The sequence below is a fragment of the Nestor notabilis genome, unplaced genomic scaffold (genome assembly GCF_000696875.1).
Source record: "Nestor notabilis isolate BGI_N333 unplaced genomic scaffold, ASM69687v1 scaffold9128, whole genome shotgun sequence".
Taxonomy (NCBI): Eukaryota; Metazoa; Chordata; class Aves; order Psittaciformes; family Psittacidae; genus Nestor; species Nestor notabilis.
Genome location: NW_009941459.1, coordinates 1 through 15,269, shown reverse-complemented (window position 1 = coordinate 15,269; position 15,269 = coordinate 1). Strand labels below are relative to the sequence as shown.

The window sequence follows — 15,269 nt, the reverse complement described above, 5'->3', positions numbered from 1 at the left end:
TGCTTTGGCTCATTAAGTTTTGTAGTAATTCTTATCTGCTTAACATTTTTTGTGATGTCCTAGCACAACCACATCTGTCAGCTCTTGGGCTTGTGTTCTCTTTTGTTTCCGCAACTTCGTGAGTTGTGGTTGGGATTTCATAGTTGTACTTTGTTTCTGTAGCTGGTTGGGGTTTTTTTGTTGGGGGTTTTTTGGGTGGGGGTTTTTTGTTTTTGTTTGGTTTTTGGTTTTTTTTTGTTAATAATATTTAATTTCTTTCTTAGCTTAAGCTATGGAGGAGGACATTCATCACATTCAGAAACAGATCTTCACAGACAGACATACACAGCTTCTCATCAACTTCCTGGATACTCTGCTACACATCATCCTACTGGTAACTGTTCATATAATGAGTTTACAGCTTAAATAGCTAAAGGAAAAAAAAACCCAACGAACCTGTTATGTAATTTAGGTTCAAATTGATGAATTTTATAGTCAGAGGGAGTTTGTCAAGCAAGTGGTGGCAGGTAGTATCAGAAGAGCTGAGTTTCTAGTAGAAAGTTAACAGTCGTTAGCTGTTATCAAAATGTCGTAAGTAGAAAGGAAAATACAAGGGGAGGGCGCTGTGTTTATTACCTTGCTGTTGGTTCTTAAAGAAACTTCATTTATTCTTTAAAATAGAGGATTTGGCCTATGCATAAAGGCTAAACGTTAAGTACGCCTCAAAGCCAGCTGCAGAAATCATGCTAACTCTTTTAGACTAAAGCAAACAGCGAAACTAATGCGAATTGGAGCACACTCTTGCTAGTGCTTACATGTGCAAACTACGATGTAGTGCTGGGGGAAAGTTAAAATTTAAATAGAGTAGCAGGTTAGGCTGTGTTACATCTGCATCAGGATCTGTCCGTGATCCTGGTGATAGCCTGTCTCCATGTGAGGAGAAGACAGGGCATGACCTCTTCATGATCGCTTTGCAATCCAATTTCTAAGGAAAGATATTTGAGCTTCTGCTGGCTGGAATCTGTAGTCTCTTGGCCAAGTCCTTGATCAGGACGATGGAGGGTCAGAACTTCAGGGAATGTTCCAGGGTGTAGACCCTACAGTCTTTCATAATCTCAGTTACTCAAAACTGTATCTCTCCATCGCTTCCCACTGAGCCCCCTGCCACTGAAAGCTGTGAGCAACAGTGAATGCACAAAGGTGTTTGCTGGAATGGGGAATGCAACCAAAACCCCTTTTCTTGTGCTAGTCACAGAAAAAAACCTCCGAACTACAGAGAACTCCGAACTGCGATACTGCAAACTCCAAAGAGCGAGAACTAGGGGAAAAGGTGAACAGAGAAGCTGAACCTATTTCAGGAGGAATTCTGAATATTTAAACAGTTTGTGTGGAAAAAATAGAACAGTGAATCTTCAGATGAATGGAGAATTTTATCGGTGTACCTAAATATTGATTTTAAACATGATATTTGACATACATTTAAAAATAGATTTTAAAATGTATATTCAAGTTCCAGTTTACAGTTGCAACACTACAAAACAGTCAAAACTGAAAAATCAATGTACTTTAATAACATTGCTAGAGTTTTTAGTGAACAATGAATGTATATCCTTGTTATTTGATTGAGCTTCTTGTAAGTTCATCTGAATTGTCCGTTTTGTTTCATTTCCTTCCACCCTCATCTAGGTCTTTCAGGAATATTTGATACCACCAGTATGCACAGTGCTGGAAGTAACACTAAGGAAACTTCTTCAGTTATGAATTTTCTCTCTGCTATTGAGTCTCGTACCGCTCAGGCAGTCTCTTCAGGATCTACCCTTTTACCACAATTCAGGGCTCCTTCCTGGCAGACAGGTGAAAAATTTCTCTTGAAATAAAATTCGTCATTGTTGTATTGAATGTTGGGGAGAACTTGAAGCAAAAATATCCTGACTTAACTGGAAAGGCTACGTGTCTTCTACCTCTTTTCCATCTCAGTATTTAAATATCTCAAAATCAATGAAATTATATTAACAGAAGGATTCTATTAGAAGAGGAATTATATGAGCAGAAGCTCTAATTTTTTAGAAGGATTTTTGATGATTAGGATATTAATTTATCTAAAGAGTCAAATATATTCTCCAACTTTGGAATTACTCTTGCTAACACCAAAAGCATATTCAAGTAGGCTATCTGTATACCCGAGCAGATCTTTAATTCTCAGTGTTTCCTGTCATAGTTGTTGTTCTGTGATATTTCTGCTAAAAGTCTGTGGATAACTTTAGCCCCTTTGTACACAGAAGTAGTGAGCAAGATGTTCTCAAAAACAAGGTCCGAGGTGCATGTTGCACAGAAATAACTGATCTAATTTACAAATAAACAAACATGCCGTCTTTCTTGGCAGACTGACTGCCTTCTGCAGACCTCCCCCATCTGTCAAGCCTTCTGTGCAGAGCAGGAAACACTGCATATTTTGAGCTTGCTGTGGACAGCCACAGCAAGATAAGTGATGCTACTGCATCTCTGGGTAGCTTCAAGTTATGGTTAATCTTATGCAGTGATTGTGCAGCTGTGCAGTGAATCAGATCTATTCACTCATCTGACAGACGAGGTTTGGGTGGGTTTTTTCCTTTGTTGGGATGGTTTTCCATCATATCAGCAAGCTGATCTGTGTCCTGGTGCAGCTGTGTGATCGCTGATTCTGATTTAGGGAGGAGGCATAAGGTAGGAAGAGGAAAGAGCGGAACAATCCTTTTGTTGACAGTTTGTACTTGGTCTGTTCAGTGTAACATGCAGCTGCATTCCATGAAGAGCTGCTCAGAAAGATGAGAAGAGAGAATGTGGCTTTTCATTCGCCATAGCCAGAAGCATATATGTGGGAGTACAGATGAAGATGCACACTGTTAATCTGTCAAAAAATCTTAATATAAATCAGTGATGTTTAGAGTTGTGATGACCCATCCTCGCAGCAGATTATCAGCTGGGAAGAAATCTTTTTTTCTCTTCATCCTAGCATGTTTTCTCCGTTGCAGCCTGCCTAACAGTGAATTGTGAAGAATAGGGAGACATGCTGTGGGTCGGGTTTGATGTTGATACCAGTGATTGAGAGACTTCTCAGTACTCAGTACTAAGAACTCATCAGTAAGCCCATTTTCAATATTACCAGTTCTCTGAGCTTTCTGTTGTCCTTTAATACTTTTGTTGCTTTTCTGTATCCCTCAAACTCCCCAAGTGTCTTTTGAGAGCTTTGTCTTCTACAGACTTTTTTGATGAGGGAAAACAAGTGCTCTTTGCTCTTCAAGTTGACCTTTCTTTAGAAGGGCTTTCCACTTTGTTTTTTACCTCCAAACCCTGCAACTGCTGATTTTGGGGGTAAAAGAGGAGCAGCGTGTTTAGTATATTGTCCTACCAAGTCTTCCTTTGGTATGTGGCATTTTTATCAATGTTCTGATTTCTTAGAGTAGTGGGCACACAACTTACTACCTTTGCCATAACTTTTGTCCGCTCCTCTACAGAAGTAAAATATAAACCCCAGCAGTTCTGCCATGATAGTGCTTCTGTGACTGGCTCTTGCCTGGTTCAAGAAATTACCTGCGCAGCAGGAAGGGCTTTAATTTATAGAAGAGAAGGGAAAAATACAGGTTAGATGAGAAATTAACATCTGCAGTTACAAAAGGTATAAATTCTTCCCCTTCTTTGATGCTTCCAGATGCCCATACTGTTGTGTTAGTGGTAGGGATCAGTAAAAGAGAACCCAGTTGTACATGATGTTGAAGTTTTTTAGAACAGGGGAAAAAAGGCATTAAAACGCTGCTTATGCTTTCTTACTCAGAAAGACCTTATTGTTGACTACTGAAAAATACCTTGGCATTCCCTTAGTATCACATCTATTCATATCAGTTCGTCTGGAACTGGAAAGGAAGAAACAAAGACTTTCTTTGCCAGCTTCATCTGAAACTTCCAAAGCAATGGATGATTATGTTGCAATCAGTTTAAGAGGACTGAATACATTTAAAATAAAAAGCGATTTTTTTTTCCTGAAATGTTTTTCTCAAACCCACCTTTATTTACTGAGAGTTATTTATTTATTCTTAAATGATACAAAACTAAAGCTGTTTTAAATGTCCAAGAAGAACTGAAAAAGGTCAAATTATACCAGTAACTTTCACTTTTTTCTGATTTGTATACCCCTTACAAGAAGTTTGTCTCCCTGAGAATAAACTTGCCTTCATCACTTCCATTCACAGGCTTTGGAAATAGTATACAAACTTCACCAATACCTGCAGACTACACGGTGAAAAGCACTGAATGATGTGGATCACTGCAAGGGAAAACTTGCAAGGGAATTTCACACTCCTGTTTCAGTTGGAGTAGGATGTTCTGTAGAGAAATCTTGTTTAAACCAAGATATCATACCAGTGTCCAGACACAAATAAGTAATATTGTACCTTTCAGCTGGATAGTTGCTGTTGCGCTGTGCAGATAGCTGCTGTCTGTGGATATTTTGGAAAGCATACAAATCATATTTATTCTTTGTATTGAAAGTGAAAGCTGTCTTTTAAGAAATACATATTACAAGTGTGGTTGTTAGCTATTTCACTGTAAGCTCCAAAATGTTTCCATAAAGTGAGTAATGAAAGTATTGGTGAGGGTAAATGCAGGAGATGGAATTGTTCCTTTAACTGTGTATGTGTTACAATTGATGAGGTGTGATTTTGCCTTTTTACTGTATATTAAAGGTGTCCAGGTCTTTTTATCAGTTGTCCTCTACTACGAACTTCTTTCTAAACTGAAACAAAAACTAACAAAGAGCTTTCAGTTTCAAAGAAGAATTCATCTTGTGCAATTTTTTTATCCATAGTTTTTATTATAAAGATGCGATCTTTTTTCCCTTGCCAATTCACTGAGGGTACAGAATTTGGAATTCTTAAAAAAACCTGCACTTCCAGTTTGAGAATGACCCACAGTAAGGGCTTCCCTTTTATATGTTTTCATTGAAAAGGGGTGGTGATTCTAATGAAGGTTACATTTATAAATGCTGTAAAATCTTACAATCAGTTGAGTTCTAGAAATGCAGAGTGTTGTAACTTCTAAAGCTCCCTTATGCTCTTTTTCCCTTCTTGTTTTGTTTTTGTTTTTTTTCCAGGTATGCATTCCTCAACAGCCTCAGAACTCTTTGTTACTGGAGCTCTGCCAACCTCTGGAACATTTCCACCAACATCTGCATTATCAGCATATCAGCATCCCAACACTTTCAGCAGTAGAAACTTTGCTACTACTCCTTCTCTTACTCTTCAAGATACTACTTTCAGTGCTACATCAAATGGTCTCTTAACTACCCATGATCCCTTATTGCAGATTAAAACATCACAAGGCACTGTTCCAACTGCTTTGACATTTGAGCGCCTAGGCAGTTCTGTTTTAAGCACCAGTATACCACCTCAGTCATCAACATATCGTTCTGCTCAAGAATCTGCACCCCATCTCTTGCAACCTCAGTTTAGTTTGTTGCCTTCAACCCTTGGAGGAGCTCAGCAGGTTTCTCAGGCATATAGCACGTCTGTCTTTACTGGTTCCACTGCTTCTATTGATCGAGCACTTCAGCGAGAATGTAGTGTTATTAAACACCATCAGCGGCCTTCAAGTACTCAGTCTGTTCAGGCTCAACTGACTGTTTCACAGCATTCCTTACACAGCTATTTAACAAGTACAAGTGGAGTTAATTTTCAGGATGCATCTAGGCACTCAGCATTATCTTGCAGCCCAGTTGGAGATGCTACTCAGGTGAGCAATGGAGGACTACAGCAGAAGACTTCTCAAGTCACAGTGGAACTTGCTCAGTCGTACACATCTGCAATTCCATCGCCTGGTTTTCCATCTGCTTCCACAGCAAAAGTGAAAAACTGTTCCATGAAGCAGCCTCCAAGGTCAGCAAAGACCCCCAAACCTCAAAGTGTAGATCCCACTGTGCAGACACAAAGCTATGCCAAAACTGCACAAAACCAGAGTTCTGTCATTACAGGCCAAGCACAGATCTATTCTACAGCACAGCTCCCAAGCCTCTTGTCGGTCAGCCAGTCCCAAAACTATGTTTCATCCCCCACTCAGAGTGTGCCACCTGTTAGTCACTCACAGGATTTCTCATCCAGCAAGGTTGAGAAGCTGCCCTCATTGTATAAAACGTTGACTTTTTCTGGGCAGTCACAAACTATTACTTCTGATAGTCAAACTCTCAGTTACTCCTCAGAGGAACACGTATTGACTTCAGTTCCAAATGAGAACTACTCTGGGCAAACGAGGGAACTTTCTTCAGTCAGCCAATCTCAGAGCTACTCTTCTAGTCACACTCAGGGTTTATCTCCAGTTAGCCAATCCCAAGTTAGTTTTTCATCTCAATCACAAGTTTTATCAGCTGTTAGTCCTTCAGAAAGCTATTCTTCAGGGCAGTCTTTAACATTGACATCACCTTCCCTTTCCTTTAATGCCTCTCCTCGGATACAAGCTCTTCCAGCCTCGAGTCCTAACCAGAACTATATTTCTTTACATTCTTCTCAGAATTCTCAGTCACAGGAATCCTCCTCTCCACAGTCTCAGAAGTTTTTGCCATCTGTCCAGTCTCCTCCTTTTGCATCCCCAGCTCATTCACAGACACTGCAGAAAAACAGGCCTTCCTCAGAAACAAAGTCATATGTTAAAAGGAAGTCTGACTCTAATTTGTATGCCTCATCAAAACAAGAGGAGGAATTATCGATGCAGGATATGCAGGCACTGCAACAGCAAACTACTCTTGAGTCTTCCACTCAAAGGCTAACTGATGAAGAAATCAACGCTCAGGACGCATCCTATAGGGTCTCAAAAGCAGATGACAGATACTCTCAAAGTGTCATCAGAAGTAACTCTCGTCTTGAGGATCAAGTTGTGGGACTTACTCTTCAAGGAACAAAAAAAGATGAAAGAATGGTCAATTCTGTGGAACAGCTTTCCCAACATATTGGCCATATCACTAGCCTAAGCCATGATATAAAAAAGACAGCTAATTTAATGCAAACGACACAAGTAACTGTGAGTGCTAAAGAACTAAACCAGCAACATTCTCTTATGCATAAGGTACATGAAAGTAAAGCTCAAGAACAGCAAGGCCAAGTCATTAGCCCACCGTCACAGGTTCAGCCTCATGCTTTAAGACATGGTCATCAGCTGTGCTTGCCCAGTGCACAGGTACTGCTGGAGTCAGCCTGTGACTTGCAGATTCTTCACCAGTCAATACTTCAGTCAGGTTTAGGACAAACGAAGGCATCACCACAAGTGCAAAGAATACACAGTTCTCAACAGGTAACACATCCATTCCTTCAGATGGACGGTCATATTATTCAAAGTAATGGGGGTCATACACAGCAACAGCTTCATACTCAGAATTCAGAAGTCATGAAAATGGACATTTCTGAGCCCTCAAAGCCACTACAGCAGCATTTGACAACAAAAGATCATTTTACTCAGACAAATCAACATGATTCAAAAAACCAGTTTGTTTCTCTCAGTTCAATATGTTTCCCAGAATCTATACTTCTCAGTGATGAGAGGAATATATTATCCAATGTAGATGACATCTTAGCAGCAACAGCAGCAGCCTGTGGAGTAACACCATCTGACTTTGCCAAATCAACTTCTAATGAAGAGGAAATCCAGTCTGTTGAAAATAGCGAGGAGTCTAAACCACAGTTTCGATCAATGGATGTAAGACACGTGTCTGGTTTCAGTGCCTCACCTACAGTAGTTGGAAAGCCAACAAGTATTAGTAATATTTCTTTGAATGGAAGCCAGATTACTATAAATCTTACACCAGTGTCGACAATACAGACCAATACTGTGAACCTTGATCAGCAGCACATTGAAACTTCGGATCAAAATGTAGCAACAAGAATGACCTCTCCCACCCTTGGCCCTGGTCAAGAAGAGCACGAACAAGGGGCTATTCCAGTTAAGAAACAATCTAGCATCAGTCATGAATCTGAAGAAGATAATGATGCTTCAGCTGATGGTACACTGAATGCAAGAGACACAGAATTTGTTTCAAGTGGTAGGAGCCTAAGTGGAGAAAGTGCTGCTTCAGAGAATGATTTTAATACAGGTGGTGATGATGGTACAGTGGCAGGTAACCCATCAAAGGTTCCATTGCAGCCACTCTCTGTGCCCCAAAGTGGAGATGGAATCATTAATAGAACTGAAGAAGAATGTCAAGATTTGTCTCAAGGGAACCTTCAAAAGAAAAAAAACAAAGGAAAAATCCAGACCAGAAATACTGCAGAAGATGACAGTGCAATTCAGAAACAGGTAAGAAGAAGTGGACAGTGCAAACGTCAGAATTCAAGAGGAAGTGACTCGTGTTTCGCATACTCTTCTCCTGTTTCTGAAAGTTGTTATGATACTTACCAGCATCAGGAAAGAATGAGGCAAAAAATCAAAGAAGTTGAAGAAAAACAGCCTGAAGTCAAAACAGGATTTATTGCATCTTTTTTAGACTTCCTAAAATCTGGACCAAGGCAGCAGTTTTCAGCTCCAGCCGTTCGAATGCCAAACAGGACAAGGCGACCTGTTACCCAGGTAGTTCGTGCCCCATGCCTACAACCCTCCGCAAAGCCTCCGCCAGCACCAGCAGCACCTGTAGCTGCTGAAGGTAGTGGGGAAAGTCCAACCAAAAAAGCCGATGAAGAACTTAAGAAAAATTTAGAAGCGTTGGCTTCATTTTCTTCTGATGAAGATGATTCTGTGGGGGGTAACCACGATCTTCAGAAGAGCATCTCCACTGCATTGTCAGCCCTGGATGACACATCCGATAGAAAGAACAGATCAGGTAAAACAAGTGCACATGTTGAAGGTGATTTCTGTAGTTGATGGGAAAAAATAAAGAATAATTTTAGCTATCTTCAGTTGAGGTAAAGGTTTTGATTACGTTTGGTTTTAATCCCAGTCATAATTAAGAGTTACGTTCTAAAGGTGCATTGACTATGAACTAAACTGGTGTTTTCTACAGTTAGAAAATCTGTAGATAAACTTTCTAATGCTACTTAAGTAGGGCTCTCCTAATGCCAAAAAGTTATTTTAGCCCATTATTATTGGAATAATGTGTCTGTTCTCTTCTCTGGCTTAGAATGCTAAATATGATTTTCACCTGGAAACCTCAGCAAATCGTCATGTCAGAGGTGTAAAAAATCTATTTAAAAAAAAAAAGTCTAGCAAGAGAACATACTAATAATTGCCATCAACGGAAGTTAAGTTCTTCCTAGGTAAAGATGCACTTTCGATAGGGTTGCACAGAGTATGTTTATGAAAACAGTATTTTTTTCTCTTTTAGATGGGAGGGGAAGATTTTTTTTTTCTCTAGGGGTGACATGATTTGCTGAAAAATACGTAGCACAATTGAACTTAAATTGTAATAATCGAACCTAAAATACTGGGAAAAGATTGCGGAATACATGAGATACTAAACAATACTTCATCTTGATTACTGTTCTGTTTTCTTCTGTGGATGTTTCTATTAAGTTATGTTAAGTTCAAGCATTTTGGAAAGGCCATTACAGAAGGTGAAGTTCCTCATAGGTCTTTCCGCTGAATATGTATTTTGAACAAATATGCAGTGACTTTTTTTTTCCCCAGAAAGCCAAAATGTGGACAGTGCCATGGTGTGAGCCTCTTGCTGAAGCGTGTCAATTTTTATAAGCCACATTCTGTGTACAGCTTCCGAAGGAAGTATTTCAAAGGGGGTTTGTTGGTGACCATTTCCACTAGTGTTTTATTTGCAGTACTTCCTTTTACAATGTTATGGTGACTTCTTTATTATTCATAAAGATGTAATACTTATACCACCAATTTTTTAATTCACCTTCCTGTTTTATTATATACAAGTCTGTACATTGTCCAAGGTGCTTGGTGATGACTTCTTTCTTACTTGCTGGGCTTTTACAGGTTTTCTAGTAATTTTTCTATCTTTTTTTATACAAGTGTGGAAAGGCAAATACTAAGATGTAGTCTTTTGGTAGCATTAGGTAGTGTATGTCCATTTATCTGCCATTTTGAAGACTGTAAATATACTTGGGGAACTAATAGCACTGTGTCTAATTAGAGGTGTCAAAGCTTTCACTGAACAAAGAAATACAACCTATTTGCAATAATGGTATAGGATATATGCAGAAGAATATATTTCTTGGCTTAGCAATTTTGCTGAGTTGATTTGATGAATCTTCATGTATCTGGCATAGCTTTTGTATTGGCACATTAATTTGATATTTAAATCATTTGTTTTGAATCACTTTTATTAAAATGTCATGTTATCTTTTTTCTATTTTTTAAGTGATAAAGCCAGCAATTAATAGTGATTGTAACAAAACTGTACAATAGTAATCTTAAGTTTGAAGCCAGCTTCCTAAGTGATATCAGTAATTATGCTATAGGCAATATAACTTGATTTCTTTTAGATCAGCAGGTCAGTGCTAAAACTAATACGTATAAAAGAGTATTAAGTAATATCTAAAAAGGTTTCTAATTTTTTTCGGGTGGGAAAGATTGATTTTTAAAAGTGGGAGTTTCTTTTGGCTCTTTGGCATAGAGGAGGAGAAGAATGGTCTTTCCCTTCTTTGTTGTGTATTGTCTCATTTTTCACATCTGTCAATATTAAAAGCTATTAGAATATTGCCAAAGTTTTAATCTCAAACGTTCAGTTACAGTACCGCAAGATAAAAATGATAAATGTCCAAAAGTCAGACAGCAAATGTTTTCATATTTCACGTGTATTTCTCTTTCCTTAATCCAATTTTAAAAGACTGCTTATCAGCAGATTGGAAACAAGATCCAGTGTTGTAACCTTTACTGTTGCGTTTGCTTATTCACACAAAGTACAGCAGTATTTCTTGTCAATCATGTCTGCAACTATCAGATTGTTTCCTAAAGCTGTTCATCTTTGTTGTTTCTAGATGCTGACAGCTGTAGCAGTTTAATACAAACAGAGGTATACTAGCCACAATATTTTGAGTTTGTTTAAAGTTTAGTTGTAGCCAAGATGATGCTTCTGTTTTAACTCTTAGAAGAGGTGTTTTTAATATCTGTTGTAACAGAAAGAAAGAAAAATAATCTAGTTCCCTTTTTTTGCCAGTCCTTGATAATTTGTTTAAATAAAATTTGGATTTTTGTCTTCAGAAGCTGAAAAAGTTGTTCCTGCTGCTGCCACCACCACTGCTGCTGTGATCAAGCAGGAACCACAGACAACTGCTCCTGTGGTCAATGCACAGGAGAAAATGAACCCAGCCGACCCCTTAAAAGTAGCCCAACAGGATGCTGTCGCCTCAGACCAATTGGCAAAAACACAGGCAACTGTTGCAATAGAAGGATGTACTGATGAGGAGAATACGGACAGTGGAGGAGAGGGCATGTACAGAGAACGTGATGAATTTGTAGTGAAGATTGAAGATATAGAGACACTAAAGGTAATCTGAATACTTGCTGAGGAGAGGTGGGGGAAATCGTGAGAAATCCTGCATATGAATTTAGCTTCAACAAACTACCATAAGGGGAAAGGCTGCAGATCAGTTTTCTGTTCCTGTTCTAATGTTCCCTGGTTGCTGCCAAGATGCCTTAAAGGTGTCTTTCTAGTGCAGGTTATGAATATGTTTTATATGTACGTGACCTGTTTTATTCTACATACATAATGAAGTAAATTTATGTGCTTGTAACCTCTGTTAGAACTTGGAATTACCTTTTTTTAATGTTAAAAGGCATATTTTTTCCACAGGCTGTTGACTACCTTTGATTTATTTATTAAGGGAGTAGCAAGTTTCCAAGTGTAATGTGTCGAGGACATTACTTTTGGACTTGTGCAAAAGATCTTCAAATTGTCTTTTCTTGGAAGAGGTTCTGCTTGCCGTTCTAATAAGGAGTTGCTTCCATAAGCAACAGTATTGCCCTTCACATGAGTTTATTGGAACATTTCTTGTGTTTTTGATTTCTTGTTTGGTTTTGTTGCTTCTCCATGTTAGATTTTTCATGTTTACCTTTCATTTTGTTGCTGTTGTAGCCAGCAATATTCTTACCATTAATTTCTGATACTTCTGATTATTTGTCTGTGTGTTCATCATCTTGAACTGAAGTTTTAAATGAATTCACATAGCTTTGTCTCCTAAGATAAGTAGTATCAGTTTTAAAGTGTTCCCTTGTCACTTGCAAAAATGATTAAGATATGTTGTTACCCTAATTCATGTCATACTATTTTGATGCAAATAGCACATAATGACTATGGGTTTGGAATTTTGAATGACTTATTTTAATTTCATCGCTGCGTAACTTGCTCAAAAAATATAATGCACAACACACTTCGGGGAGAAAAATAAGAATGTTTCTTAGCAAATAATTTTATGTTCTTACAGGTTGCTTTGCAAACAGGAAAAGAGCCTCCAGCTATTTGGAAAGTACAGAAGGCGTTATTGCAAAAGTTTGTTCCTGAAGTCCGAGATAGTCAGAGAGAGTTTGCTGCTACTAACAGTGTGAGTCTTAAAAATTCCTTGTGAAGCCTCATGGGAACTGGTTTCCTTGATGGAAGTCTAGGAAACAAGATAAAATGTGGTTCTGACATACCTTCTTAGGAATCATCCTTGAAGGGGATAGGGAGGGAAAGGTTTCTCGATTTCCTCCTGCTCTAAAATTCTCTCTAAATATATAAATGGGCAGAATTTTTGTTTTCCAGCATGGGTTCTTTGGTATCATTCACGCTGCATAAAGGAACAGGTTTTCATAACCAAAATAAAGTCAGTGGGAGCAGGCTTGTGAACCACAACGGGAAGAATTCAGATAGGATACAATTTCAACAGGCAGCCCTTTGCCATGCAGATAATTCTTTAGGGATAACACATGGGGAGAATTACATAAATGGAAAAAATGAAGCCCAAAGTACATCTTGCCTTATTTTCCTTATTTTCTTCCTTTAAATGTGGAAATCCATTGGAGAATTTCTCTTAAATTGTAAATGCTGTAGGATGGCTCATTCTTGTAAACAAGTTGTTTTTAAACTGACTTTTTGTCTTTAGTATTTATGTTCTTAATTGTTAAACTGAACAATTTTACTTAACAAAAAACACTTGTCTTTTTTTTTTTTTTTTTTTTTCTTAGTATCTTGGGTATTTCGGGGATGCAAAAACAAAATATAAACGAGTGTATGTGAAGTTCATTGAAAATTCAAACAAAAAGGAGTATGTCAGAGTATGTTCAAAAAAACCACGGAGCAAACCTGTACAGTCATCAAGGTATTTTATTTCATATTTTTTGTCATTTTGCCATATTGTTTTCATATTAAGAAAATACCTATTTTAATAAACAACTTATAACTCAGGGCTATGTTAGTTCAGCTTTAAGGTAGAAATGGAAAACTGTTTTGCTTTAAGAAACAAGCTGTAAATTACTGCCATATTAAGACCTGCCTACCTTGAATCTGTGGATTGCAATAATAATTCATTTTGGAGGTACTGGGCCTCCTGATGCTCTTTCTGTCAGCTTTTGCCTCAACATTAACACAGAAGCCGCAGGTGTAATGATTTTAAATGCGTGTTTTCTCCTATCCTGTGGACTTTGCAAGTTAGTTCCATTTTTCTGGACTGCTTTCATGATCATCCTGTCCCGGTATACTACAAGTACTTCTCAATCCTAGAAAGTTGATTTAAAAACAGAAGGCAATTTGTCGAAGTTGGTTGTTGCAAGTATGTTTTTCCCTCTTCTGTGTGTCCTTGCACACTGACAGTATTTTACTTTTCTCATTGCACATGCCCTACCACCCTCACGCCACCCCAGAAACCCTTATAACTTTGTGTGACGACCAGAAGTGTCTCTCACACAGGTACTTCCACTAGCTCTGAGATTTCCTCTGTCACCTCCCTTCTGATAAGGTTTTCACTGTCATTCACTAGTGAAGGGTTTTTCTGTTGCATTTTGTGTTGACCTTTGACTGTGCTTTTGGTAAAGGTTGCAGATTCTGTGTTGGAAAACTCTGTCATGCTTTATTGCTTAGCTTATGTTACTGTCTCACAACTTCAGATGATATCTGAAGGTTTTCTCTCTATGGATTTTCAGTAATTTAATGCTGATCGTTTTCTGTATCAGACACTAGTAAACAATACTAAAAAATGACAGTGTTCTCCATTCAACGGATGACTAGGATTTTGAGGTGGTTGAGAATAATTGTTATGCGTTATATAAAAAGTACAGTAGTATAGTCTGTATGACCTAATTTCTAGTTACATGTTACAATGAAGTAAGTATATATAATCCATGGAGGATACATTCTGGTTACATAAGACTATAGCTATGTTATTAATGTCAAAACCTGATTGGTAATTATTTTCATAGAGATCATCTTTATGATATTGCAGGACTATTCATTGCAAACCTAGCAGTAGCACTAATAAAACCCCTGATCCACCGACACCAAAACCAGCAGCAGCAAAGGTCTCTTCTGTGAAACCCAAAGCTAAACAGCCAAAGGTAAAGGCTGAACCACCACCAAAGAAAAGGAAAAAGTGGAAAGAAGAATTTTCATCTTCCCAGTCCGATTCTTCACCTGAGGCCCAGAGTGATGAGGATGGTGAGAGATACTGTTGTTAGCAGCTAGGCCCATTTGAACTTAACTAAGAGTAGTAGTACAAAAGTATGTTGCTCAATCTTGCAATTTTTTCTTTGCTAGCCTCAGAAGCAAAAAAAAAAAAAAAAAGAAGAAAATCCACTGCCACACAATTTCTTAAAACTTTCTACTTGTTCGTGTTCAAGCAAATATGTGCAACTGAAGTTATCTCAAACGTAGTTTATCAGTTGGGTAAATATATTTTTACTACTTGCTTTCTCAGATGGGTACAGTTGAAGTCTGATTTTCAAATACATCAGAAGAATCAGATTCTTCATTGATTTTTCCACTAAAACTCCGTGTCGTGTCTAAAATAACATTCCTGCAGTGCCTGTCTGCATGCAGATGTGGGCAGAATTCAGATGTTACTGTTGTTTCAAAACCCAAGGAGAAAAAGCAGTTACTTTTTGGCTGCTTCACTGCTTGTCCAAATGCCAGCTGTTCAAATGTAGCCTGCTGAGCACATTTGCTCATAAGACATTCATCGTGTCTTGGAACAGTGAGATACGATGTTTGCAGTAATTCTCCAGAACAGAGAGGAATTTTTGTATGGTGTTTATAGAGATGATCTGTGATAGCAGATATACAGCGCATTTTGCAGGGTTTTTTGTTTATTTCCTGTATGTCTGAATCATAGAATCATAGAATAGTCAGGGTT

General features: G+C 38.2%; 1 protein-coding gene across 1 annotated transcript; it reads left to right on the top strand.

Annotated features, from left to right (window-relative positions):
• Positions 1 to 270: 270 nt before the first annotated feature.
• QSER1 (glutamine and serine rich 1) lies at positions 271 to 14,575 on the top strand (the record flags this gene model as incomplete). The annotated part of the gene is made up of 7 exons (XM_010020898.1): positions 271 to 373; positions 1,666 to 1,833; positions 5,105 to 8,809; positions 11,149 to 11,435; positions 12,372 to 12,488; positions 13,111 to 13,244; positions 14,364 to 14,575. Coding segments are annotated over exons 2-7 (4,594 nt in total), but the record flags the coding sequence as incomplete, so codon positions are not given.
• Between the last annotated feature and the right edge of the window lie 694 nt (positions 14,576 to 15,269).